This window comes from Dendrobium catenatum, unplaced genomic scaffold, assembly GCF_001605985.2.
Source record: "Dendrobium catenatum unplaced genomic scaffold, ASM160598v2 fragScaff_scaffold_621, whole genome shotgun sequence".
NCBI classification, from domain to species: Eukaryota; Viridiplantae; Streptophyta; class Magnoliopsida; order Asparagales; family Orchidaceae; genus Dendrobium; species Dendrobium catenatum.
This window is the reverse complement of record NW_021319083.1, coordinates 1,868,533-1,895,494: the sequence shown is the minus strand read 5'-3', so window position 1 is coordinate 1,895,494 and position 26,962 is coordinate 1,868,533. Positions and strand designations below refer to the sequence as shown.

The 26,962-nt window shown below is 33.7% G+C and overlaps 1 protein-coding gene and 1 long non-coding RNA gene across 5 annotated transcripts in view; both read left to right on the top strand.

Moving 5' to 3' along the window:
• On the top strand, positions 1-811 carry LOC110111856. Its single transcript, XR_003700798.1, has 3 exons — positions 1-289; positions 412-527; positions 770-811. It is a non-coding gene; the product is annotated as an uncharacterized LOC110111856 (long non-coding RNA).
• Positions 812-5,834: 5,023 nt separating this feature from the next.
• Positions 5,835-26,962, top strand: part of LOC110111855 (coiled-coil domain-containing protein SCD2) — a 92,988-nt gene continuing 71,860 nt past the window's right edge. For 2 of the 4 annotated variants that reach the window (XM_028695082.1, XM_028695081.1), the window contains exons 1-10: positions 5,835-6,459; positions 11,182-11,363; positions 12,540-12,615; positions 12,732-12,773; positions 12,851-12,913; positions 19,282-19,331; positions 19,408-19,435; positions 23,670-23,744; positions 23,863-23,973; positions 24,070-24,130. In XM_028695082.1, coding sequence (XP_028550915.1) covers positions 6,079-6,459; positions 11,182-11,363; positions 12,540-12,615; positions 12,732-12,773; positions 12,851-12,913; positions 19,282-19,331; positions 19,408-19,435; positions 23,670-23,744; positions 23,863-23,973; positions 24,070-24,130 — 1,069 coding nt within the window. In that variant the 5' untranslated portion in view covers positions 5,835-6,078. The remainder of the gene's footprint in view (positions 6,460-11,181; positions 11,364-12,539; positions 12,616-12,731; positions 12,774-12,850; positions 12,914-19,281; positions 19,332-19,407; positions 19,436-23,669; positions 23,745-23,862; positions 23,974-24,069; positions 24,131-26,962) is intronic. The other 2 variants (XM_020843891.2, XM_020843890.2) reach the window with 2 other exon arrangements.

Sequence of the window (26,962 nt, the reverse complement as noted above, 5' to 3'; positions counted from 1 at the left end):
ATTTTTGCAACTTCACTTATGTTTCTTCTTACCGGCGATTATTTCTTTCGCATTCCACTCTTTCTCAACGCCTCGCCTTCTCCTCCTCCTTCGCTTTCTCCTCCTCCTTTGCCTTCTTTTCCTCCTGTCGGCTTCGCATGAGGGGTTTTTTAAAGAGTCGCTAAAAGGAACTTATTGGCCTTCGGACAACATTTGCTCTTTTTGAACCTGCGAGATGACAGGAAATGTTGTAGGCCCTATTACCGAAGGCGAACGAGCCTCCTCTCGAACTGGAAAGATTTTCACGCAGGTCCGATCGCCTTATTTTGCTATTCTATGCTTCATTTCTATTATCGTCTGAGTCGACTAATGGCTCCGAGCAGTTACCAGCTCGAAGCACTTGCTAAGGCTAAAAAGGAAAGTATGATACAGGGCCTGGGAAGACATTCATTACTGTGACGCTGCTGCGATCTTACACCAATTGTATCAGAAAACCCTCTAAATACATTGCAGTCTTTTTGGTGCCAACAGTGATTTTGTTTCAGCAAGTAATCTCAGATCTCTTATATTTTCATATGTTTCTTTTTTGAGTTATTTTCACCTATTTTTGAACTGATTATGAAAAGCAAGCAGAAGTATTGGAGTTGCATACCGATCTGATTTTTTATAATTTATATTTTGCAATTACTGAACCATTGTAAATATCTTTTTATATTGATATTGTGCTCTATCTATTCTTATATTCTGTTTTAAGGTTCTAAATAGCTACTGATCAGAATTTTTATTTCAGGAAAACTTGAAATATTAAAAAATATATCTTATCGTTTAGGAAAACGCTTGTCTACTTAAATTGAAAGGTGAAATAGAATATCATTTCTATTCTTGTTTGTATTATGACTTCATCTTTAAACTCATTTTGAGGCTTCAAAATGTGTATAATATATATATATATATATATGTATATATACTGCCACTACTATTCTAAAGGGGCTTGAGTTTCCTTCTACATCATATATTGGCTATCTATTTTATTTTTTCTTAAATTATCTTGCCCTTTTATTATATTATAAATAATTAATAAATTAAGAAAATAATACTTCTGCAATTTAATGCCCCTTACACCTCCTACTAAATTAATTTTAATTTTTTTGAACCCTCTGTTTCATTTAACGTAAATCTGAGTTAATGTTTCGTTTACCTAATATCCTATTAATGTTTCCTTTCCCTTAGTTGAAATCCTGAACGCTTCAGAGAGCCGTCGTTTGTTGAGGATTCACACCATCTTCGGCTTGCCTAGCTTCCTCCGCTCAACGTCTTATTATGTAGGTTTGTCTGTCCAAATTCTCTAGTAAGTTGTCTCTCCAAATTCTCCGGTAACTTACTTAACGTTTCTTTTTACCTGCATTTGTTTTTTTCTACAATTATTTTGGTGTTTTCAACTTCTAAGACGTTTCATCACCTGGTCTTATCAAACTTCTAACATTTTTGACTCTTTGGAAGATGAAATCTACCGTCCGAAACCTTTCAACAAACGACAGTTCAACCAAAACAATAAACCCTAACTGTGGCATTTTCTCCATTATATATAATTGGTAAAACTATTCTCACATGTTTTTCTTTTAGATCGTTTGTGTTTTGCATTTCATTTCTGAATCTCTACTCTTTTTGGCTTCAAAGAATCTCTACTATTCGGGCTTCAAAGTTTGGTAAAGGATTTTGAATACTACTTTATTTTTTATTGAAATTTACTTTTGAGGTAATATTGCTTTTGTGTTCAGCAATAAAATTACTATGTTTTATTTGGATAATTTTTTTCTTGTCTGGTTTTGTCTCCCAACATAGAACTGTTTTTTTTTTTGGTTAAGTTGATTTCATCTCTTTGTTTGGATTATATTTTCTAATATCTACAGTTAAGTAAATCAAGTAGAGAACATTTTCTAACTCATCTTTCTAACTCTTTGTTCGGGGCCCTAAAAGTAAGAATGCACTCATATAAGTGGTATAAAGTTGATGAAAAGATTCTTGGAAAGAAAATGAAGGCTGGCTTCTTTGAAGCCACCAATATGGCTGGATTCTATTTGCATTGTTTCTCATATTCTTATGTTTGTTGTTATGGCTTTGATTACTTTAGAATTGACTGAAATCCTAAAACTCAACTCTCTTAATATTTATAGTGAAGGAAACTTCAAATTCATTAACATGCTAGGAGTTGAAAGATTGTGTTTCCATTATAGAGATAGCACACCTGATAGGAAGACGCTTGTAGTATGCACCTTTTCCCATTCTCATCATGATTATTTAATTTACTTCAATAAACAAAGACCGGAAACTCATTACATGCACTAAAACTTTAATTAATGCTTAAGTGACATTAGATTTACATTAATATAGGTTGGTCCTTATTATTTGGATGGTAGGTAGTGTGTTAGTTTTTGATTGTATTAATTATATTAATGGCTTTTAGATATAAAGTTGCACAACCTTTTTGAGCATTAGTTGCAATTTTAATAGCTTGTCATCTTGAAGTTAATTAAATAGGTTAGTACCGTCCTTCCATCTTTGGAAAATTTCCTAGATTAATTAAAAAAAAAATGTAAAATCATGCCTTAGCCTTCTTTTGGCAATGAGCTATCTCATTAATGATTACAATCAATTATGATTTCAAACAAATATTCTTTAGATAATAGATACTATCAAGTCTAAAGAATAATTAGCTCATTAAACATTATCATAATCAGTAAATTAATTCATTTGATATACATTTACAGATAAATATTTTTAAAAATATTTATAAGCCATACATATGTACATATTTATTTACATGAGATTCTCAAACAAATTTGAAGTTTTGAACTTAACATTATCATGTAGCTTAATTATGATATGCATTTAGAGTATGCACAGCAAGAGCTGAGAGGAAGGAAATGCCTCTGTGCTAGCTAATCACCCAGGCTGTTAGATTGGAATTCTCCTGATCAAATTTCAATGATTTGTGTTAAGTAAGAATAAATGCATAGAACCTACAGAAACAACATGCGACTTACCTTGAGTGCGGAGAAATAATGGGATTGGAGACATCATTTTTATTTCTCAAACTTTTTTTTTTATTCTCATTGCCTATAGTGTTTATGATTATTTGTCACAGCTTGTATTTTCCTGTTCCTTATTGCATGTCGAATAAAAAAAATTTGCAATGGCCTGGGTGAAAGCTTCTATAGATATAATTTAAGTACATGTGAGAATTAATGTATTTTAAAATTTAATAATCAATTATTAGTATTATCATGTTGTCTTATATAGATAACATAAGTTCTTATATAATCTTTAATACTTACACATATTCTTTAGTATAGAATAATCTCACTGAAGGTGAGATTATTTGGCACAGCTTGTATTTCCTCTTCCTTATTGCATGTCGAATACCAATTGCTCAACGTCTAAACATGAATTGAAACATCAATAGTATTTTATTTGAATTCTTACAGTGTGTAGATATAATCCCACATGAATATGAGGATTGCTCATCACAAAACAACAGTTGAATGCCCGAATTTGAACACTTTGGTTTATTTTATTGACAACTGATTTTATTTAGAATATATAGACAAATACTTTCTTGTTCATTGATAATATACTCTTCATATCATTGCTAATCCTCACAAGAAAAAAAAAGTTTTTCCTTAAAACGATTTAGAAAGAAATAAATATTTCCTTAATTTCTCTAACAAGTTAATTTAAGCATGTATGAATACAATTCCTTTATCGTTTCTATTTTCTTTTTTTTTTTATACTCTTATAATTCATATCAATCCTTTTCGTAATTGGTACTCACTTTTGGACCATTTTTGTGCTATAACCTCTTCACCTTCGTCAACTATTCATTCCATAAAATTTCACATTTCTTCTTTTTGTTGATGTCAAAGATTTTGATGAACCTCTATTAGATTCTTTCCTGATGTTTTAGGTGCTTCTTTCAAGATCAGCAAGAGTTCCTTTATATTTTCTCAAAAACTTACTGGTAAGTAAATCTTTCATTTCATAGTTAATTGATTGGGAATTTTTCTACCTCTTGTTTCATGGTTAAGGAAAATAATGAAAACTTTTCTCATAGAAAATAGTATAAAATAAAATTTTTTCTGTCATGTCTTTAACTGCTTTTTAATAGGATTTGCATTTGTAAACTAATTGCATGTTTTTATTATTTAATTTAATGCAACTATTAATCTATTTATTATTGCATCAAAAGAAGTAGATGCTTTTTTAATTGAAGAAAATTAAGTTATACTAATTTATTATTTCGACTTTGCCGTCGAAGTGGTTGGAAACTCAGTAATTGGACAACCAGGTGAAAGTGGATGACCAGGAAATAGTGTATTACTGAAGCAACGTGAATAAAGGATCCTCATGGCAATACTTTGTTTGCTTTTGTGAACTAACTCATCAAGTCATCATGAAGATGTTTCTATGATATTTTCTGCCTCCATAAGTACTGCAGGTTCACTATTCTTCACTCTCTTGAACTTTTTCTAGAGCTAGTTTAATTTGTTGCTGGAACAGCAGGATTTCACTATTTGAGTTTTGGTTTTTACATTTGGTGAGGCCTAATGATCCATCTTGCCTGTTGATTCAGCCGAAAGGTGAAAGCTTAGGAGTATTTATTAGCTGCCATTGGTTTATTGGATTTATTGGTGATTTCCCTCGCTAGCCTTTTAAGCTTTCTTGATTGATTTTGTAATTTTTTGTTGTTGCTGTTCTCTTAAACCCGATCACAAAAAATGAATTAAATACTCCTTTGGTGGCTAGAAGGTAAAGAATGATGTCAAAGATTGGTTTCATCATCAGAGATTAAAAAAAAAAAAAATTCAAATGGGGGCTACGTATTTCTTATTAGTTGAAATTGATTTCAGAGGCAAATATTTGTATTTTTTTATTCAGATAAGTTTATTTATATTTGTTTAATTCAATTTTTTTTTTAATTCTTAGATGCAGTAGAGATACTAGATTATACATGATTACATCAATGTAAGTAGTTCTATTTTTTAGTTACATCAAGTTAATTAGTTCTGTTTTTGTTTTATGATTTTACTGATGCGAAAGTATTGATTACAAGCAAAAGGATTTCGCTTTTTTTTTTTTCAAAAAGAAAAAAAAAATTGAGAAGCTGGCCATCAGATATTCTTGTTATAAAGCTTTCGTGATTATTAGGTAAAGAACACTTGAGTTTGAAATTTTAATATGCATATCCATTTCATTTTGGTTAGTTACATGGCTTGACGAGCTTTTCCATGTTTAGCTTAGTGTTTGATTGCTCTATTTGACAATTTTATCTTTCAAGAGGATGTCTAAAATCCGATAGATTATTAGGTGCGGAGTGCGGACGGTTCTCCGTCCGCACAAGCTTTATTCCGCGCTAGGTACCGGCACTCGGTACTGCTGAGTACCGCTGGGTATCATTAGGTATCATATTTGTGCGGACGGTGCACACTTCGCACCTAATAATTTTTCCTAAAATCCAAGTTGTTTATTATGTTCATACCTATGGGATATGCAGAAATTTAGTTATGCTGCTTTTATTAGTATATTTATATTGTTAGACTTTTGGTGGTGATAGTGCAAAGAATTAAAAATTAAGCTATCTTGCCAGCAAGAAAATTAATTATCCAATACTTTTTACAAATGCCGATATCTTGTTAGTAGAGTAAATGTATTAGTTTCGGCCTATGTTAAGGAAGATAGAGGTAGGCCTAAAAAGACTAAGTTAGAAAGTATTAAAAATAATATTTTTATTAGATTTAAATAAAATATCAACAAGAAAAAAGATTCATGTAATTTATCCACTTAGTTTTTTTTTTTTTTGGGACATTTATCCACTTAGATAAATGCTTGTTATTGTTTTAGTAGTACTTTGTACATTGGGAACCTGATCCCCACGGTCAGCAGTCCATCGGATCTATAAATTTCCTCCCGACTTCAACGCCCGTTCCGTTCCGTTCCACCTGCCTTACTTCATCCATTGTCCAAATCATTTCCGTCCAATTTCCATCGGACGTCCCAGCCTTCTCTCTGGCTTCCACAACAGGGGAGAACTGAGAAGTGGTAATGGAGTGGAGAAGGGGATCAAGCCCGATGCATGCGCGACAGAGAAGCGGGGGGTCGAGTAACATGAGCTCGTCGTCGCCGGCGATGTCGACGGGGCACCACCGCTCGTCGTCGCTAACGGTTACCGGCGTTGGGGGAATGTCGACGGTTAAGAGGACGCAGAATGTGGCGGCGAAGGCGGCGGCCGCGAGGCTTGCGCAGGTAATGGCGTCGCAGAGTGCGGCCGATGATGGCGACGGTGAAGAGGACGACGAGCTCCCTGCCACGGCCGCGACAGGGCTCAGAATCGCCAATCGGTCGACTGGAACAAGCAACGGCGGCGGTGCAGGCGGGACAATTTTGGGGAGGGGGAACACTCCGAACATATCTTCTTCGCCTGCGGTATTTTTTGATATTCTTGTACTGCTTACTGGTCGTAGTTTTCGGATTTGACTTTTTTCGGGAAGAATGACAAATGATCTGATTCATCTGCCATTTCGTGGAATTTCTTTTATCAGCAATTGGATAATGTTTCTTCTACTCTAACATTTCTTGAAATTGTTTATATAGTGTTTCTAACTTAGAAATTATATTCCGTGATGATCTTTTTGGGAAGAGAGGTCATGAGGATTAAGGCGAATAGCGATTTTTTTAATGACTTTTGAAACTAATGAAAACGCTTCGGTTATTTGTCATAGATGATATGCACGTTCTGCGTGCTTTCTGCATTTGTGTTTTTCTTGGTGGATCAGCCATGGGTTAATGGATCAATTTAAAGGGAGTAGTAGCCCTATGAAATTAGTTACCTTTCCAGTTTCTTTCACTGAAGTTAGGGAATGAGTGATTTGATTTGGTTTTATGGCAAGTCTGTTTTAATGCATAGTTTGACTGACTAATAGACAAGGTTTAGAAAACGCCCCTTTAAAATATGTACATGGAGGAGCTGAGAAGCTCTAAGCTACATTTTCCAATATGCGGGAGTTTTTATGGAAAGTACTTCTATCCTATGAAGGTTTAAGAACGAGGGCGAGGAGAAAAAAAATACGGAGGATAAAAATGAGAAAAGAAAGGATGACTTTTGCCAGGCCATTGGATTATTTAGAGATACATTTGTAGTCTACTAGGTTAATGATACATTCGGAGTAAACTAGATACTGTAGGAAATTGATCACTGTGTGAGTCCAATGTCTTGCTGTTGCTTTAACCAGTTATGGATATCAGTCTGAAGTTAAGGATTCCTTTTGTCCTTAAAGTTTTAGTACCGCTCTACTGGCAAAGGTTAATATCAGCTTGATATGCCTTATTGGATAGGTCATAATTAACCCCTTATCAAGCATGGTTCTGAATATGTACAATTAATTTGTATATCAAGCATGGCTGTGAATACGCACAATTAATTTGTATAACTATAAATATCTGACTTCTGAGAATATAATTTTAGTTTCCTTCTCCGGCCAGATCTAATTGTGACAATTACTTAAACATTGTTTTGTATCACACAAGTATATTTTTTATATATTGTCTAGAACTCTCTAGGTGAGTGTAAGCAATTTCTTTAATGCTAGTTTCAGCACCTCTTATTCTCCTCACTTAACTGCTTAAGTTTTCATCTTAATGCACCTCGATTCCTAAGTTTTGTCTACTCTTGTTCATCTCGATTCCAAGCTTTCACACAATAATTTGCCTCTTTGCATCTTACTTTTTCACACTTAAAATCTTGTTTGAGAGACTCTCTCTGAGCCCTCATTGCAACGGAAGTATGGAGAGCCCTCAAGTTTAGCCCTTCTCCCATGCTTTTGGTGAGCCTTTATCTCATCATGCTTGCATCGCTTGCCGTTCTCCTCATTTGAAGGCACAGAATTTAGTGTGTCATTCAACACCAATCCAATAGTATAATCTCTTTTGGAAGCTCCTTCTCTCTATACTGCCAAAACCTCTTTTGGGTCTCACTAAATAGTCCTCTGATATATCTTGACTTGGTTTGAGCACCAATTTATTTTCTCCCTCAACAATTGTTTCTTGGGCTTTGTTAGGCAAAATCTTAGAAGTAATCATGTCAACTATGTAGTGCAACAATTTGGATATTTTGGGTATATACCTCTCATGTAAAAATTACTCTATCTAAGAATTTCAATTTCTGTTATTTGTCATAAGAAAAGAAATATGAATACACAAAAAAAATGTGATCACACTTCTACTGAATTTTCAAAATTGGCTCATTGACAAATCAAAGACGTAGGTCATTCCATGGATTATAGGATCCATTAATCAAGTGATTATCCTCTAGTTATAGCCATATAAGATAGCTAAAGATATGTGGTAGTGTTTATGAAAAATATATAATCAAAAGAATGCATCCATATATTTCTAGCTAGAATATGAGACTGCTAGTTACACGTAAGGAGATTGCTCAACCCTTTGATTTCAGAATTTATGGATTGAGTTTATTACTTGATTTATGCTGAACTACTTACTGAAACACGCTTAGTTGTTTAACATGTTCTCAAACGAAGTAACAAAGATTAATTTTTTTTATTTAAGTTTGTCTTGAATTTAAGGTTACTCGTTCCAACTTGATGAACTATGAACCTACTCCTTTATTGGATGTGAGTTTTGGAGAATTGCTTTGCATAGAGAAACATCTTGCCACAAAAACCATCTTCCAATAACAGAAAATGCATAAGAATACAATCACTTATGCAACCTATGGGAAAAGCAAATGAAAAGATGTACAACATGTACAATGCTTCAGTTGCAAGGGCTATGAACATTTCGTATTGCATAAAAAATATGCTATTATTGTAAGAAGCTTGAGTTCATTAGTAAGAAATTTCATACTCGTCCTTTGGATTGACAATTGAATGCTGAACAAGCAGTTGATTCTCTTCTTGCTATTGGTTTAACAATTGTGGATGAGTGAGATGTTATTGCTAAAGTTGTTTAGTAGATGATCAGTAATGCCCCAATTGCCGTAGAGATACAAGGTACGAATGCCCTACCTCTTTCATCTTAGTTTGTAGATTATGATGCAGCAAATCATATCTCTTATTTCGTGCATCTTCTTTACAATTTTCGACTATTTATTGGATCATCATTTAGTCAGCTTTTTTAGTGACAATCAATTATTGATGCTATTGGGGATATTAGTTCTTCCCGAAAAGATATCTTCATATCTAACAAGCTTTATACTAATATTATTTACGTAGAAAAATTGATTGATAATAATTATGATACTCAATTTTCTCATGAATTGTGATTGTTGCATTATGCAAGATCAAATGACAATGTAAGTACTCATAAATGGGCCTAAAGTTGGACTATTATTTCACCTGCATCCTTCTTTTTTTGAGGTCATCTTGTCTTGTACTACAATAAATCAACATGATGAACAATGTCACAAATGATCGAGTCATTTGAATTTTATTATTTTAACTAATTTAATGAACTCTTATTTGTTGGGCAATAAAGATCAATTCTCTTCTCATCTTATGTTTGATTGCTCAACATGTAAAATCGAAAAAAAGTAAGCTTCTTTCTTTTCTAACACATGGTAGTAATGCTGAATTTTTTTTTTTGACTTGATTCATAGTTATATATGGGGTATTACTTATATTATATCACATGAAAAATATAAATACTTTGTGACATTCATTGATAATTATAATAAGTATACTTGTGTTTATTTTCTCCACAATAAATTTGAAGTATTAGCTATCATTTAGACATCGGTAGCTTATGTTGCCTCTACTTTTCTTAACATATGTCAGATTTAATATATAATATAACTAATATGACTCATTATTTCTTTGCTAAATGTCCTGATTATTGACAATGGGATCATTATTACTGGGAGAAATTTGATTCTAATTTTCATATGAAGAATCTTTGTGCTTTACTTCTTAGGTTTGGAAGTTCGTACCAACACCTATGCTATTTTTCTGAACCAATACAAGTATACACATGATCTTACTATTGACCTCCAAAATATTTTCCTTTCAAATATTTTATTAGAAGTAAACACAAAGTATCGTAGTGAGAAAGTTGATCCTCATCTTGATCCCAACATATTTTGACAATTAATAATCTGCGTAAATATTTGATAATCACTCGACATGATGTTTCTTTTGTTATTCAACAAGCTAGTCAATTTATGTGTACACCTTGTCATTTATATATAGCTATTGTTCGACAAATTATTTGATATCTTATTGGGGAATGGGGATTTGGGTTGTGGTTTTTTTTTTTAACAGTTTCTTCTCTTCATCTTATGGGGTACAATAATGTTGATTGGGTCAGGTGCCCTAACACTTATGGCCGATCATAGAATGGTGTAGTTTCTTGGCACCTCTTTGATCTCATTGAAGAGTAAAAGTCAGCCTTTTGTGTTTACATCATCTACTAAGTTTGAATATTGAGTTATATATCACTTGTTAAGAGATTATCTAACGTTATGGACTTCTACCTTAACTTACTTTTTCCTAGAATAATCTCACTCCTCTCCATGTTGAAAATACTATTGCCATTCAAATTCTTGGCAATCATGGCTATCATGATCATACCAAAAACATATTGAAGTTGATTGCCATTCAGTTTTGAAAGTCTTTGACACTTGCATTATTTATCTTCCATTCTTCCTCATATTTCTATAAACCTTCCTATTGTGAATATATTTATGAAGTTCATGACATGTCAACGACATCAATTCTTTGCCGGCAAGTTGGTGCTTATTGAAACCAACATCAATTTTAGGATATAGGTCAGTTCGATGCACTTTAATGATATGCAATAATTTACTTTCCATTAATTATGGTTGTAAATATGTGCAATTATTTTGCATAATTGTAAGTATTTGACTTTTAGGAATATAATTATAGATTCTTTCTAGGCTAGATCTAATTGTGAAAATTATGTCGGCATTGCGTTGTGTCATGCATATTATTTTCTATATAAAGAGGATAACCGAGGATAAGCAAATTGCGTAAACAAACTCTATGTCAGGTGTCAAGCTACAACTTTGCAGCATACAATTTCACTATTGTTTTGTTTGCTTCTAATTTACTCCTTTCCTGCTGCATGTGACATGACTAGTATTTGGCTAATCATAATTTTTTCCATTTATATTAGTCTGGTCGGAATTTTGTGGAGCACAGTTCAGCTGTTCGTTCAGCATCCATTGCAAGGCCATCTGTCTCGGCCTATTCGACACCTCTTGTGCCCCCAACACTTATACCCCCGAGTAAAACTGTGAAGACTCCATCTCCCATTCCACCAATTGATCTACCTGCTCAAAAGCCTGCACAGAGAAGGTAATGCTATTATTTATTAACATTTGGTGATAGGGCGTCACTTTAATTTCATTGCCTGATAGCCTATGGCTTTGAATTTTCTTTAATATCTTTCTTTTAAATAAATTTTTATCGTAATTTTTCTTTAAAGGCACATGCAGAATGTTGTTGTTATAATTAACTAAATTAGCTGTGGTTGTGTATGACAAGTAGTTCAATTAGAATATTGAGACTTTGGCATGACTAATGCAGCATATATTAATGAGGCCATTAATGCAGGACAAACATGATTTCAATGATATTTCTGGTTAAAAGGGAAAGGAAAAGATATTTCAAGTTAGCTTCATAACACATAGACGAGCTATGAATTATTCTTCGTTATGAAAGCATTTGATAAATTTACTTAACAAAAAAATTCATTCCATTCAGAGAAGCTTGTGTAAGGCTATAGAGTGATTTTGCCATCTTGCAAACCTTAATTTCATTTCCTGAGTACAAATCTTTCATTTTGATTCATATACACACTTATACATTCAAGATACCATTTAAAAAAAATTATTTTATCATCCATTTGATAATTATGAAATTGACAGATTGATGCTAAGAATAATAATACCCAAATAGATGTTATACAAATTCATATCAAAATAATCTATGCCTTTATATTGAGTGAATATCTTGAAACCTAACCTTGCCTTGAAGCCTTGAAGGTTTGACTTGAATTATTAATATTTTATTTTCTGCTAAAAACATTTCATCTAACATATTAAGCAGGTGAGGACAGAGTGATGTTGTTAATATGAATTTTTATTTTAGAGCCAGAATCAATTAAGTTTCATTACCAGGTATAACTAGGCTATTATGAAGGTGGAGGAAGATAATTCTTCAAAGTTTTCTCTCTTGCTCTCCAACCCTGCAGAGTCACACCGAGAACACACCCACACACTCTCCCTTCCACCTAGATTCAATCTCTTTCGGGATGTCCATTTTCCCTCTCCAACTTAAGAAAAATTTCTCGCTGCTTTTCCTTTTGACATGAGACATAATGCAGTCAACTTTCTTGTAATTTTATTGCTTCAAGCTTTACAATGCAGTTCGTAAATCTATGTTCTTTACGTTTTAACTAAGATCTCTTTGTAAATGTGGAATGTAGCATTTTCACATGTTATAGCTCATTGACCCTTGCACCTGTTATAGATTTTCAGTTGATATTGGGCATTTGAATCCTAAAGAAAATGGAATTAGTCGTCAGGCTTCTGCACTTCAAGATGAGGTATTGTGCTCTCCCATCAGCTCAATTAATTCTTCTGTTGAGGTTCATCGTATGTCCAGTGGACTAACGGACACCTTCACAAAAATTCTTTTGAATGGCATTTGTGTGCCATGCAGCTTGATATGCTGCAGGAAGAGAATGAGACTATGCTTGAAAAGGTGTGTTCTCAACGTATATTGCATAACAATTGCTTTTAGATGAGATCTTCAGCAATAATGAGGATATTTTTTTCCAGTTGCGACGTGCAGAAGAAAAACGTGAGGAAGCTGAGGCACGAACTAGGGAGCTAGAGAAGCAGGTTCCTGTCCCTTCTTGTAGCAATTGTTTTATTAAGATGTTATAATTTTCAAGTTACTTGTAGGCATAACTGCTAGAAATGAGTCAGTCACAAGAAACTTATTTATTGAGCCCTTAGCCTGAGCATGAGGCTTTGTGCTGTGTTGAAACCTACTTATACAGTTTCCTGTTTGTGAGGGTTTACCCATTTTTCCCACCTAAACCTAGATATGCTGATATTTCTGGAATTATTGTATACTTTGGTGTAATGTTATAGGTACCAGCATTGGTAATTAAGTCATAGTTACATAAAGTTAATTTCAAAGCTTACTATGACGTGTATCAAATATAGTATTATTACAAAAGTCTCTTTGAATATATCCGCATGAAACATGAGATGTTGGAAGCTTACTATGACGTGTAGTTAAGTCATAGTTACATAAAGTTAATTTCAAAGCTTACTATGACGTGTATCAAATATAGTATTATTACAAAAGTCTTTTTGAATCTATCCGCATGAAACATGAGATGTTGGAAGCTTACTATGACGTGTAGTTAAGTCATAGTTACATAAAGTTAATTTCAAAGCTTACTATGACATGTATCAAATATAGTATTATTACAAAAGTCTCTTTGAATCTATCCGCATGAAACATGAGATGTTGGAAGCTTAAACCGGAGAGTTTATGCCTCCTATTTTGTTTAAATGCATCAAAAGATTATGCATTAGCCAAAATCTCAATAAACTTATCACCTACCGTACCTTTGTTGTATGTTTTGTGTCTTGGTAAAGAGTATGTTGCTCTTTCTTGGTCTTGCTCCTTAATTTTCCATCCAAATCATATTGCTTTTGCACAAAGCTTTTAGTTCTTAAACTTTTTAAGATTTCTATTCATATCATTAAATATTTAAGTTGAAAGACTATAACTATTGTTGCTTAGCACAACTAATTAAAGGTCAGTTGTATACAGGCCTTATATTTTGGCCTAATATTCACATTTTTTTAGTTTTTAAAAATCATTGTTTATATACACATTTTTGTTTTATATAGGTCTATGGGCTTCTGAAGGGGATGCATGCTCTTTGTATTAGAATGCACAGAGAGATGATACTTTCAAAAGATAAATTAGGATAATGTCCTAATGATTTCTGCCAACCAATCAATGGACTAGTTGAGGTTTATTTTAGTTATGAGGATTTAGTTTTTCCGTTAGCGCAAATCCCATTTTTTTATTATAGATTGATTGTACACATTGCCGAGAACACTAAATTTAGGACATCAATCATGCTATGGATTGGTGTTTAGGAGTTAGGTTTATGATTTTTGGAGGGGGGGGGGGGGGTGTGTGGATGAATTGGGATGAGTGATCTAGTTGATTAAAATCTCATGATTTTATCATCCCGGGTAAATTGAGCGGGTTTAGTTTACCAATATTAGGGGGTATGAGGTTATATCATATGTGTTCTTATTGGTAGTTATGAGTTGCCTCCTCTCAGCTATCTTGAGTAGATCGGTGCGGCGATACATTAAAGGACATCAACCCTCTTACGGTGAAGTTCTATGATTCAAACTTGGATAAAAAACGCCTCATGGATACTAATATGTTTAATGGTGGTTCAGTGGTTGATGTAGACATAGGGGGGGTCAACTCATGTCCAAAATAATATGAATTTTGGCTTCCCTTGAGTCTACTAGCTCAATCAAAATTGAGCTGAAATTTTAGCTCATTTATGAGCTGGTCTTTAGTTCATTTATTGAACTAAGGGTTAGCTCATTATTAGCTAAGTTTTAGCTCATATTTATCCTTTATTTTAATGCACTTTTATTAGAGTTTTTAATGTCTTAAAGTTGTCTCTTGGGTTTCCAAAAAGGGCTTTTGGAATTCCAAGATAGTTGTTTAGTCTTCCCATGTGTGGCTCCTTGAATTCCACCATGGTTTTATTTGCTTTTGCCCCCTTGGATTCCGGCCGGCTGCTGGTTTCCCGTGCCTGTGCTCCCTCCCGTGACCGTGCCCCCCTTGGTTCCGCTCGGTCTCCTTGGCCCGCGGCTACCACTTCGATTCTTGGGTTGGGATGTGTTTTTTCGTGCAAAGTAATTATGTGTTAATGTTGTGATGTTTAGGTTCTTGTGTTAATTTAATGTTAGTGTCTTTTGGTCTTCCCTTTCATACCTATATATATGGGGGATTTGTAATGTTTGAAGTGAATGGAATGATAAATTATTTTCGGAAGCTTTAACCTGCGGGTTTGCTTTGGAAATCCTGCGGTCTCTTTCCACCATTCTTTCTCATCCCCTCCGGAAATCCTGCGGGCTCTTTCCACCCTTTCTTCTCGGGCTTCTAACCTCTTTCGTCTCTCCGCAGGTGCCACTCCACCTGTATCCCTCTTCTCTAAGTGAAACAACTTTAGGGTGTCGTCATTTTGTTTGCAAGAGTCGTTTGTATTGTTGTAAGTTTTCTTTTGTTTAGTTTAAATTGAAATGTAAGAGTTTGTTCGTCCCTCTTCTCGTCTTTAGTCATTTTCTTCGGTAGAAGTCTGTCGTCTTTTTTGTGATCAAGAGATATAGCTCCCTATATTTTTTTGATTGCATCAGTGGTGTAAGTTTTGGATCTGTGTATGTTTATTGTCCTAACATGGCTAATTCATATCGATATAGGTTCAAAGGCACAAAACATGATCAATTGCATTGTTTATATGATTATCTTTAACTCAAAGGCATGACATGATGACATTACCAATTCAATGATTTGGAAGAATTTGCATTCACCTTGAGAGGGGAATATCCCAAAGCATTTGGGTGGATATTGATTGAGTGTTGTGCGACAACCTTGTCGTGAAATTAAGATATCGTGATTACATCATTCAAGTTAAATTGAGCGGGTTTAGTTTACCAATATTAGGGGTTTTGGGGTTATATCATCTGTGTTCTTATTAGTTGTTATGAGTTTTCTCCTCTAAGCTATCTTGAGTAGATCGGTGTGGCGACATTAAAGGACATCAACCCTCTTTTGGTGAAGTTCTATGATTCAAACTTGGATAAAAAAAGCCTTATGGATACTGATATGTCTAATGGTGGTTCAGTGGTGTAAGTTTTGGATCTGTGTATGCTTATTGTCCTAATATGGCTAATTCATATCGATATAGGTTCAAAGGCACAAAACATGATCAATTGCATTGTTTATATGATTATCTTTGACTCAAAGGCATGATATGGTGACATTACCAATTCAATGATCTTGGAAGAATTTGTGTTCACCTTGAGAGGGGAATACCCAAAGCATTTGGGTGGATATTGATTGATTGCTATGCAACAACCTTGTCGTGAAATCTAGCCATGTTGGACATTTGACTCGATGGTGCTCCTCAAGAGTTTATCTCTTGTTGTTATGATGATTGGAGGGCACTTTGTCATACCCACATATTGCCTCGAGTGAGGAGTTTAAATTCAAGTTTGGTTCACTTTGAAGGATGCCTTAAGCTTGAGGTAAACATTCTCCTCTTTAATGAGGATGTGTTTGTAGGGTTATGACCCATCAAAAGTTGGTTTGGGACTTGCAATCTTCCCAAATGTAGTATGATACTTACAAATCAGCCTGAGTGTGTTTTGAAGTTTATGATATTATGGCCCAATCCGAAGCTATTATGGAATTAAAGGTTTTATAGTTTGATCTAAAGGTATTTTGGTTTTAGTTAGGATAAGGCTAATTTTTTTACTTGGATTCAATTGTGGGTTGGGGCTTATAGCTTTATTAGAGATTTCATATGTTCAAGACTTGTAATCTTGTGCATAAGGGAAGCTCTAGTTTGGATCCTAGCACTCCAACATTGGGAAGCCCATGAAGGAGGCTTGTGACCTCAAATAAAGGAAGGCCTGAAGATGGATCTTACATCCTTACTTTATAAAAATGTTAGCCTGACGATATGTGTTTTAGTTTGAATCTATTTTATGTTGATATTTTTTCATGTAGTTGATTAATGATTGTGGCTTACCACTCAACTGGTAGCTTAGCTTAATTGAGTTGTCCAAGCACGTGCCTTTCCACTCTAATGTTGGAGGGGCCCACTAGTGGGACTTATGAACTTAGATGAAGGAAAGCCCAATAATTGATCTTAAAATATCATCTCTAAGGTGAGTGGTCCAAAGCATGTATATTAATTATGGTTATATATATATATATATATATATATATCCAAATTGGTCTCCTAACTTTTTTCTTAAGGACAAAAATAGTCCCCGAGTATATTAAAGTACCAATTTGGTGCCTTGACGCTTTAAATTGAGCTCAAATTAGTCTTTCTGTGGGATCATTTAGGCTTTTATTTAAAAAATCAAGGGCTAAAATGAGACTTTTAAATAGTTTGAGACTATTTTGATATTTCATTAAGAGTCATGGGACCATTTTGTTCTTATATATATATATATATAACATTAAAAAATTTAATGAGTCTTATGAATTGGTTCATTAAGGTCTTGGAATGTGACATGCCCATCAATGCACCATGTAATGGAGCCATTTGTTTTTTAATCGCTTTATAGTATGATAAGTTACTTGAAATGTGGTTTTGAAAATATAGCCATGATGGTCGAGTCATTTAGAAAAATTACCATCAATTATTCATGTCCCTGGTTTACATCCCAGAAAGTTTTGATTTGAATTTGTGCTTTAGATGTATTTGATGATCATTTGCCAATCTATATGTGTTGATTTTAAGTTTTCATGCTCTGGCCCAATCGCAAATAGGTACTTCAAAAAAAAAAAAAAAAAAAAAATAATATATATAATATATTAATATATATATATAATATATATATATATATATATATATATATATATATAATATTATAATATAATGTAGAAATTTAAGAAAATATTTTGAAAATACTTAAACCAAAGGGACATTGTGGTCATTTCAAAATAATTATAGAATTACTTGGCATCTTACCTTTAAATTTAGTTACTGTGTGAGCATGTTGAGGGGAGTATACTTCTACAATTTCATTAAGTTCACCACTAAAGTGAAGTTTTTTGGGAATTCGTCATTTTAAGTACATTTTATAATTATTTTAATCAATGGTTTTGAAAATACTGGGTTTCTTGGCTTGAAAAATCATAACTATGCATTGATGGGGTTAGCCTTTTGTTAGACTGGTTCAGGATGAACCGGTCCAACCCCAACTGGCCCTTATATAGGAGACGGACCCCCTTAGGGGGGAAATCAGCTGCCCAAACCTAGGGGCCCACTAGGCATGCCAATGCCAATAGGGAAAGAAATAAGGGGCGGCTAGGAGAGGGATGGAAATTTTGAATTCAGGATTTGAAATTAGGGAAGTTTTTGTATTAAATATGAGTCGTCATCTAGGGTTAGGGATATGCATAATTGTTGTTTCTCTTGAAGTTCTCTTTGGTGTCTTGGGCTCTAGGCTTTTCGTCTAGAGATTGGGGGAGAACGATTCTCCTCTCGAATTGAGAATCAATTGTATTTTTGTTTCGTTCTTGCTTCGCTTTGATTTCTATAAAATTATCTACTGATTTTGATTGCTTCCACCCAAATTCTTCTATTTTTCTCGCTGATTTTACCGATTATTGTTAGGTTTGTTTGCGAACTCAAGTATTCCCATTAAGGTTACTTGCCAACTCAAGTATTTCCTATCACCTTTCCATAAATTTTCAGGATTTTTTTTGTTAAAAATGAAAATTCTTTGAGTATTTTCATTTAAGACTATTTTGTTAATTTTTTGTAATTTGTTTTTATTTTGGTAAATCCATCAATTCCTCTTTTCCCTCTATTGCAAAGGATGCTTTTCAAATGATCTACGTACATGAAGCCTCCTTGGAGGATCCTTCCCTAACTGTTGATAATTGGTGAATGAAAACTCGATAGAGGTCATTTTCTCACACTACTCAGAGACAAGTTTGAGTGGTCAGGTGGCAGGGGTTAGTCCTTCATGGGACAGTTTGGTGGGAGGGAACTTCGACAAATGCTTTGCGGTCACTAAATGCAAAAATAGAGTTGCATAGCTCATTAGTTTATATAAAAACTCGTTATCTCTGCTGGACTAGTCAGATAACCCGGAAGAGTAGACTGGTTAATTTCATGTGACATCATGCTATTAGTGGAGGGCAGTGGACACCTTTATGATTTTTTTCATAAACAACAACATCTAATCCTTCTTTTCACTTCACTTTAAAATTCAGCTGTCTTTCATTTATACAATGGATCGGCTCAAAATTTGAACATATTAAAGAAAACAATTCAAATTAATGCTAATAAAATCAGATCAATTTTAATCAAATTTACTGAGCAATTTGGAACTACAATAAAATTAATTTCGATGTAGATGAAATCAGGTCAAGGTTATTTGTTTTTGCTTATGAGTTTTACTTGCAGGTTGCTTCTCTTGGAGAAGGGGTATCTTTGGAAGCCCGGCTACTTAGCAGGTTGCTCTCTAGATTAATTTCAAGCATTACGATTTCTGATGTCCCAAACATTGCCACTAATGTAATGCTTTTGCAGGAAGGAGGCAGCTCTCCGCCAAAGGGAGGTAACTGCTAGACTGAATATTCATCAACTGGCTTAGAGTAGCTGAAAATTGATCGCATGATTTTGTTTTTTTTATAATTATTTAGGTATGGATGCCTTGTGATCCCCACCTTGCCCTTCTCATAAATTGCATGAATCTATGAATAGCATTAATACAATATCCATAATTTCCTGTAGTAGATTTCTTCATTGCATGTTTGTGTGATTTATCCATGAATTGGCCTTTTGGACAGCTGATAAATGAGGATTATAGACTCATCGAGAATTTTCTTCCAAAATTTTATCAGTTCAAAATCCTCACAATGAAACATGTAGAAGTAAATAAATAATTAATCAAGCATACAATCAAACACGCACAAATGTATTGGATCATATATGTTATGGGACAAGTACTAGAATAATTGACTCACTTGGTTAGCACAAGCTTTAATGATTGACAAACTCAACTTACTAAATAAATCACATTAGTGATCTAACTTGTATACGTATATGAATGAACGAGTGAGCATTACAACTTGTATGCATATTGCAAATGATATGCTCAAATACACAATTCAGTTAGATTGCCAAACACCCAAGTCACACCTGTCCACACAACAAATAGATGTGGTGATAGAATGAGATACAATGCATGGGTCAGAAATTTAACACTTAAGCTCAATTAAAGAAGTTTGCTTAGCAACTAAAGCATTTGAAGCACTTAGCACATTAATTACTACATAGACATGTGACAACAAATTAAACAAGTAAATGGACAATAAATGTAAATCTAGGTAAAGAACATGGACATAATAATTTTTATGTTGTTTGACATCAAATCATCCTACGTGCACACTTTATCCCCATCCGTGTTAGGTTTGCACTAATGACTTGCGCTCACAAGTCAAACTTCACTTCTTGCGCTACTTGAGAGGCATCACAATTGTCTTTGTTCAAAGACAACAATACTCGCTTCTTGCTTTGGCAAGATCATATTAGCCCAAGCTTTGCAATCTAAAGCTTCATCAAGTCCTCCATGACTTGGCATAACAAGATTATGTAAGTTACCTATTTAAAATTCTTTTGAACTTTAGCGGTGAACAAACGCAATCAGCAAATACAACACAATCTCCCTATTAGATTATACAATATACAAAATAACATAATCTAGAGATTGAAGATAAAGAGACCATTAATTGGGGAGTCCCAAGGAAAGTTTGTTGGATGAACACCTTAAGTTCCTCACAAAAACACCTCAAAATGATTTTAAAATAAAGCTCTCTAAACTTTTTCAAATCCATAAAATTTTATCTAGAATATATAAACTAGAGAGTTCGTAAAAGAAAACACACAAGAACTTTCTCAAAATTCGGATTCACCAATGGCTAGTCAAACTGTCTTTTATTATGCCAGTTAGGCAACATCCAAGCCTCCGATCAAGTCCCATCGGAATAATGCAATTAGGGTAATTATAAGGAATGTAAATATTAAAAATTTAATATTTATCATAACAATCAAATATAAATCAACATATAATGTTATATTAAATTTTAAATAAACTACTCAATGAATCTAACATAATAAAAATTAAGTCCAAATTGTTAACTATTACTTAATTAATAATTAATAATCTTTAATACATAATTATCCTAATTTATCAAATTTACTGAAATTATTGAAACTAGGAATATATCAAATTTACTTTAAGTAAGTACAACGTAAATTAAGAAGGTTGATCACATTATCATTAAGCTGATATTCTTTAATTAAGTGAATAATTATATAAGGGAACTTTGACTTTATATGACTAAGAAATTTCCAAATTTTGAGAAATATGCTTGTTGTTTCATTTATTGGGAAAAATTTGCCCAAAAGTTTGATTCAGACCAAATTACCCTGCTTTTGCATATGAGAAATATTTATTGAAGGCCGCTGCAAGTAAATTTAGCTAAAACTAGTTTGAATTCAAACTTTTTTCGAATCAGTTTAAACAATGTTTGATATATATTCAATTGAACCTTGTTCGAACAGTATTCAAACTTTGTATGAGCTAGTTCAAATAAGTTTTGAGCATGGTTGTAAAAATGTTCAAACTTGGATCGAACATCTCTTTAGTTTGGTCCAACGAGCTTTTTACATCGCTTTTCATTGGGTCCATTTTACATCGCAGTCTTAAGATCTTGTCATGCCTCCCCTTCTCCTCACCCCATCAATCCTATCATTACATTCCTAGCTCATGATGCAATCTTCCCATCACAGGCCATTGAACACGTCGACAAACCCTCCCATCGTGAAATCATTCTAATTTGCAAGCCCTGGCTTTTCTAATTCCATTTGAGAGCCCCCAACTTCGGCGGTCCCCATCCGTTCTTGTCTGTGTGCCCCAATGAACTGCCATCATGGCCACAATTTTTGATCCAACGAGCTTTGTTGACCAAGATTAGATAATTTTGTTCAAACTTGTTCGAATCACCTTCGAATTAGAATTAAGGTTTTTAAATTTGAACTAATTTGAATCATTTTTTCTCGGTACTAGCTTTAATAAGCATTTCACGAATACAAAGGAGAGTTCGTTAATACAAGGGGTAATTTGGTCCAAAAATGAAAATTTCAATATATTTCCCGAAAAAATGAAACATTGGACATATTTATTTAATTTCAGTCATTAGGGTACATAACATCAAATTTCCTTTATATAATTATCATGTAAAAGCAAATTTAACAAATTTAATTGATAGCATAGGATGTTTTGATCAAATAAATTTGCTAAACCCCTAATTGATCAAGATTTTGAGTACGTGCAATTTATGCAACTAGTCCCAAAAGATAAAATAAGAATTAATTTTCACATATAAATAAATTGTGAATAGGTCAAATAAATGGAAAATCTAGCCAAATAAATTCAAAAAAATTGCAATATCTAAAATCCATTTTGAAAAAATATATCTTAAATCAGTTTTATTTTATTTTTTATCTGAAAATTTTCAAAACAGTCTCCAAACTATTCGTGTGTGACCAATTTAATCTCTCAACTATATAAAATTAATCCAAAATGGCCCCAATGACTAAATTGGCGCAACATGATATTCTGGGATTAAATTGATCATATATGAATAGTCGGATGACCATTTCAAAATTTAGCGCATTGTTTTATTCATTATCATTGAGTCTTTGATAAACTATACTCAATCAATTTATATTAATAAGTATTCTGTTTTCTCTTACTCAATTACCAAACATTGGAGCCATGATCTTGCATCTCAATCTTCTTGAGTTGAACATGTTAAGTTCTTCGCCAGGAAGCAACAGCTCTAAGCTAATTCAATAATCATGGTTTTCATTTATATGGTTTTGCTACATAATCAAAATACCTTTAGAAACATTTTGCAAATCATTAGATGATGACACACAAAATTTATTATCAGCAAATCACTAATAAGCTACACATCAATTTACTATGGTCAATATGGCTAAAAATAGATAAAGAAGAAGAACCACGAATCCGACCGTCTCCAAGGTTGGTGTGTGATTCAAATTCCCTCTCCTAGGGATCTCTCTCTCCAAGTACTCTCAAGATCTCACAAAGAACTCAAGCAATGACAATTTTTTATCATTAAGCATCAAAAGAGAACATAAGGGTTATATATAGTCTCATACAAAGGACTCAAGAAATAAAAGACGACAACGTCCTTTGGGCTTACACATGACCTCCCTTAAGTAAGGGGTAAAAGCGGAAAAGATAACAAAACAAATACAACATAACATAACATAAAATAATAAAAGACAAATACATAAAACGACTTAGAAATACATCGACTCAATCGTCGTTGTAGATTGACGGCCACGTCTCTGATAGAATTTCGAAACTCCAATGTCCCCATCAGAGTGCTTTTCCAAGAATTTTCCATTAATTTAACGGTAAAGCTTGCAATGTTCTAAGCTTTTTTGGGGAGTTTACTCATTTATTGACTGAAATGTATGCAAATGCATTGTAAGTAGAAGTTGCATTGTTGCTGTTCATTCCATATATGCAAACTTTCAAGTTGCATGTTGCCTTTTCCTTTTACCATTTCTACTGATTTTTCATTTCAAGCAGCGAGTCCTCTATGCGAAGCCATTGAAATGATGCCTTGCTTTATTACACTTATGTTTTCCTTGATCTGCTCATAAGTATAGCATCTTGAGTTCCTTAAAGCATGCAATGTGTTGTCATCTTTCTCTTTGACATTTATGAAATGGAATATATTATGACTTAGGCTTATCTTAAAGCTGCCAATCAAATGAAAGATGGGAGAGATGGGGAAGCAGAAGCTCTTCGACAAATGGCTATGGTACTTCTTAGTAAATTAATTATCATTTTGGTTTGAAAATACTAGCAACTTATTACTAATTCAGCTATGCGGTTATCTGCTGGCCATCCTTGTGGTTAATTCTTTTTACATTAAATAGTCTGTCAAAGATGAGGCTGCTACTGCTGTTGAAAAACTCAGAGAAACTGAATCTGAGGCAAAGGCTTTTCGAACCATGACGCAAAGAATGATATTGACTGAAGAAGAGATGGTTCTGCAGTTTTTACTCTTCAAGTTTTGGGTTTGCTTTTAATAAATCACTAGTATGGTCTCCTTAGTTGTGCTAAAATTAACTCTTATTCTTTAGGAAGAGGTGGTGCTCAAGAGATGCTGGTTAGCTCGCTACTGGGGTCTAGCTGCTCAGCATGGTAAGCATCCTTTCTACATGGAAACTTACAAATATCAGTGGGTTATTTTTTTAACCCTTCTTTATCAGGTAGCTAAAATATTTGGTTATATCGCGGTGGATTCATTTTGGATCCATTTGGGATATTTTGGCTTATTATTACAATGCATTTGCATACAATTCAGTCAAACCTCAACGCCTTGGGCTGGATTTTTCTGGTTCTTTTCCCATATGTAAGAATCTTATGACGAAACTGACTCATGATAGACTTCCACTAATCCAAAGCTTACTTCATTTCCTTTATAGAAAATCAATATAAGCTTTCATCTTATATTCTTTTTCCAGAAAATAAATAGAAGCTTTCATCTTATATTTTCCAGGAGGCTTTTGCATAAAATATAGCCCTCCAAAATGCAATTCAAAATTTTGGAGAAATTTCTGTAACATTCAAAACAAGCTTCGGAAACCTTCCAAAAAACCCTAAACATTCTATGGGAACCAGAATATTCTAATATTTAAAGTCATCAACAAGTGGTTGTCAACATCAAGAGGTGAAATAATTGAAGTTTGTTTTACATTCAAAATTAAAGGGAGAAAAATGAAGGGAAGGAGTAAGAAGACTAGTCAAATTATTCAAACTTAAAAGAAGATTATGAAGGAGCCTATTAATTTACTTTTCCCAAAATATTCTAACCATTCAAGGGTGGTCGCCACATGAAGCATGATTGGTATGGTTCAAAATAGTTTCCTCAAATTTAGGTTTTGTATTTATTATGTATTTATTATTATTATTATTTTATTTGTACCTATGAGAATATACTAGTGGTCTTCTACAGCTCTCTCTCATAGAAATAAAACTAATTCATTGCCAAATAACCTCACACTCTTCCCCTACCTGGCTACAAGGCTCTTCCTACCCTTATGAATTTTGATTATGATCACTTCCCAAAAGCACTGAATTCTTTGTTGATCTCTCTTTCATTAGGACTCTTTCTTTCTCAAGCCTAAGGGAGAAGAAAAGCCAATGCACTATGATGCCCTAGACCATATTATGCAATGTATTATTCACTTTGGCCTAACCCATCTCATACTAGGTTTAACCTCATTGTTTTTTTTTTCATGGTGTACGAGGGGTCACCCATCCGAAGAGTGCTCAATTATAGGCATGCTTAATTGTGGAGTTATACAGAGAAAGTTATCGTTTAACCAAAATATGTCATGTATATTATGGTCTAATTGTTTTACTTATATCACCCAATATTATTTCTTTCCATTCCCATATGGAATTGGGTTCATCCTATCCCCATTTTATCCATGAAGCTTGCTAGGAGTCATTCTTTGTCCAAGTCTTAACCTAATCACTCTCTTTGGATTCTACATATCATCGACCTACCAACTTTCGCTTGGTTTATCCCTAAACCTTGCTGAACACGAACATTTTCATGGATACTTTCAAACACGAGTCGAACATGAACATGTCAAATTTTAAATGTGTCGAACACGAGCAATTAAACAACTTGTTCTAGCTTAGCTTGTTTACACCCCTAGCCTTGTATATTATGGCCAACCCTTTTTTTGATATAGGCTATTATCATTTCCTCTCATTATGTGGATTTGGTTCATTTATGCCTTCTTTTTTTCTCTAAGAGTTCCACTATCCTAGAAGTTTGTTAGGAGGTATTCCTTCAGAGGACCTTAGCTTTGATGATCACTCCTTGCGTGCATTGAACAATCCTTTTGGGATTTAGGATGTCTAGTGTTATCAAGGAAGCTAGGAGGCTTTGACGAGGAAGGATCATGGTAGAAGGTGTGGAGAACACAAGAGAGAAGGATTTCTTCTTGTCCCACAATGTATTTGATACAAGGGAATATATACTCTGATCTAGGAAGAAAATAAGGTAACTATTTTACTTTAAAAAATGAAAGTATTTGCAACTATACATACTTTAAATTCAGATCTTCCTAATATGCTTTTACGCCCAAACAAGTTCTGGATTTTCTTCCTTGATAGGAATATGTAATATCTTAATTTCTTTCTTTTTCATGAATCTATGGGATTGTGATTTTCTTTTTTGGTATGCGTCTGTGGGATCTTGATTTTTTCTATCATGAATCTATGGGATCCTAGTTCCCTACTTTGGTGGGAATCCGTAGGCTCCAATGCTCCGTCCTAAGCTAGAGAATAAATATCTATCATTTTTAATTTGGAGATGATTTCATGAAACACTGCTCCATTTGTTTTTTTAAAGTAAAAAAATATATACTAGTTGACATCTTGAGGGCATTCAGGATATGCTGATTAAGCCTTATGCTAGCTTTTTCTTAATGAAGTGTATGTCAATCCCAATATGCTTTGGATGGTCATAAAGCATAGGTTATGAATTATGTTTATCAATGACTTGTTTTCATAATAAAACTTCATAGGTTTTCCAGGTTCTTAGTTCATTAAGAATGATTTCTGTCCATAATTCACAAACTACTTGGGCTATAGCTCTAATTCTGACTCAACGTTTGATCTAGACACCATATTCTTTTTGTTACTCCCATTACCATGTTTCTTCCAAGAAGTGTGCGATAACTCGTGTTAATCTTTTATTCTATAGTGATCTTGCATCATTTGTATTTGTGTAGACTTCTAGTGCAAGTTCATTATTCCTTTTGAATAAAATTTCATTATTAGGATTACCTTTTATATAAAGAAGCACAATATATACACTTGTAGATGTGGCTCTCTTAGATCGTGCATGAATTGTCTTATCACACTTACTAAGTATGTAATATATGGCTAACTTTGGACAAGATAGAGGAGTTTTCCAACCAATCTTTGATTTATCTCTCGATCAATTATTGTTTC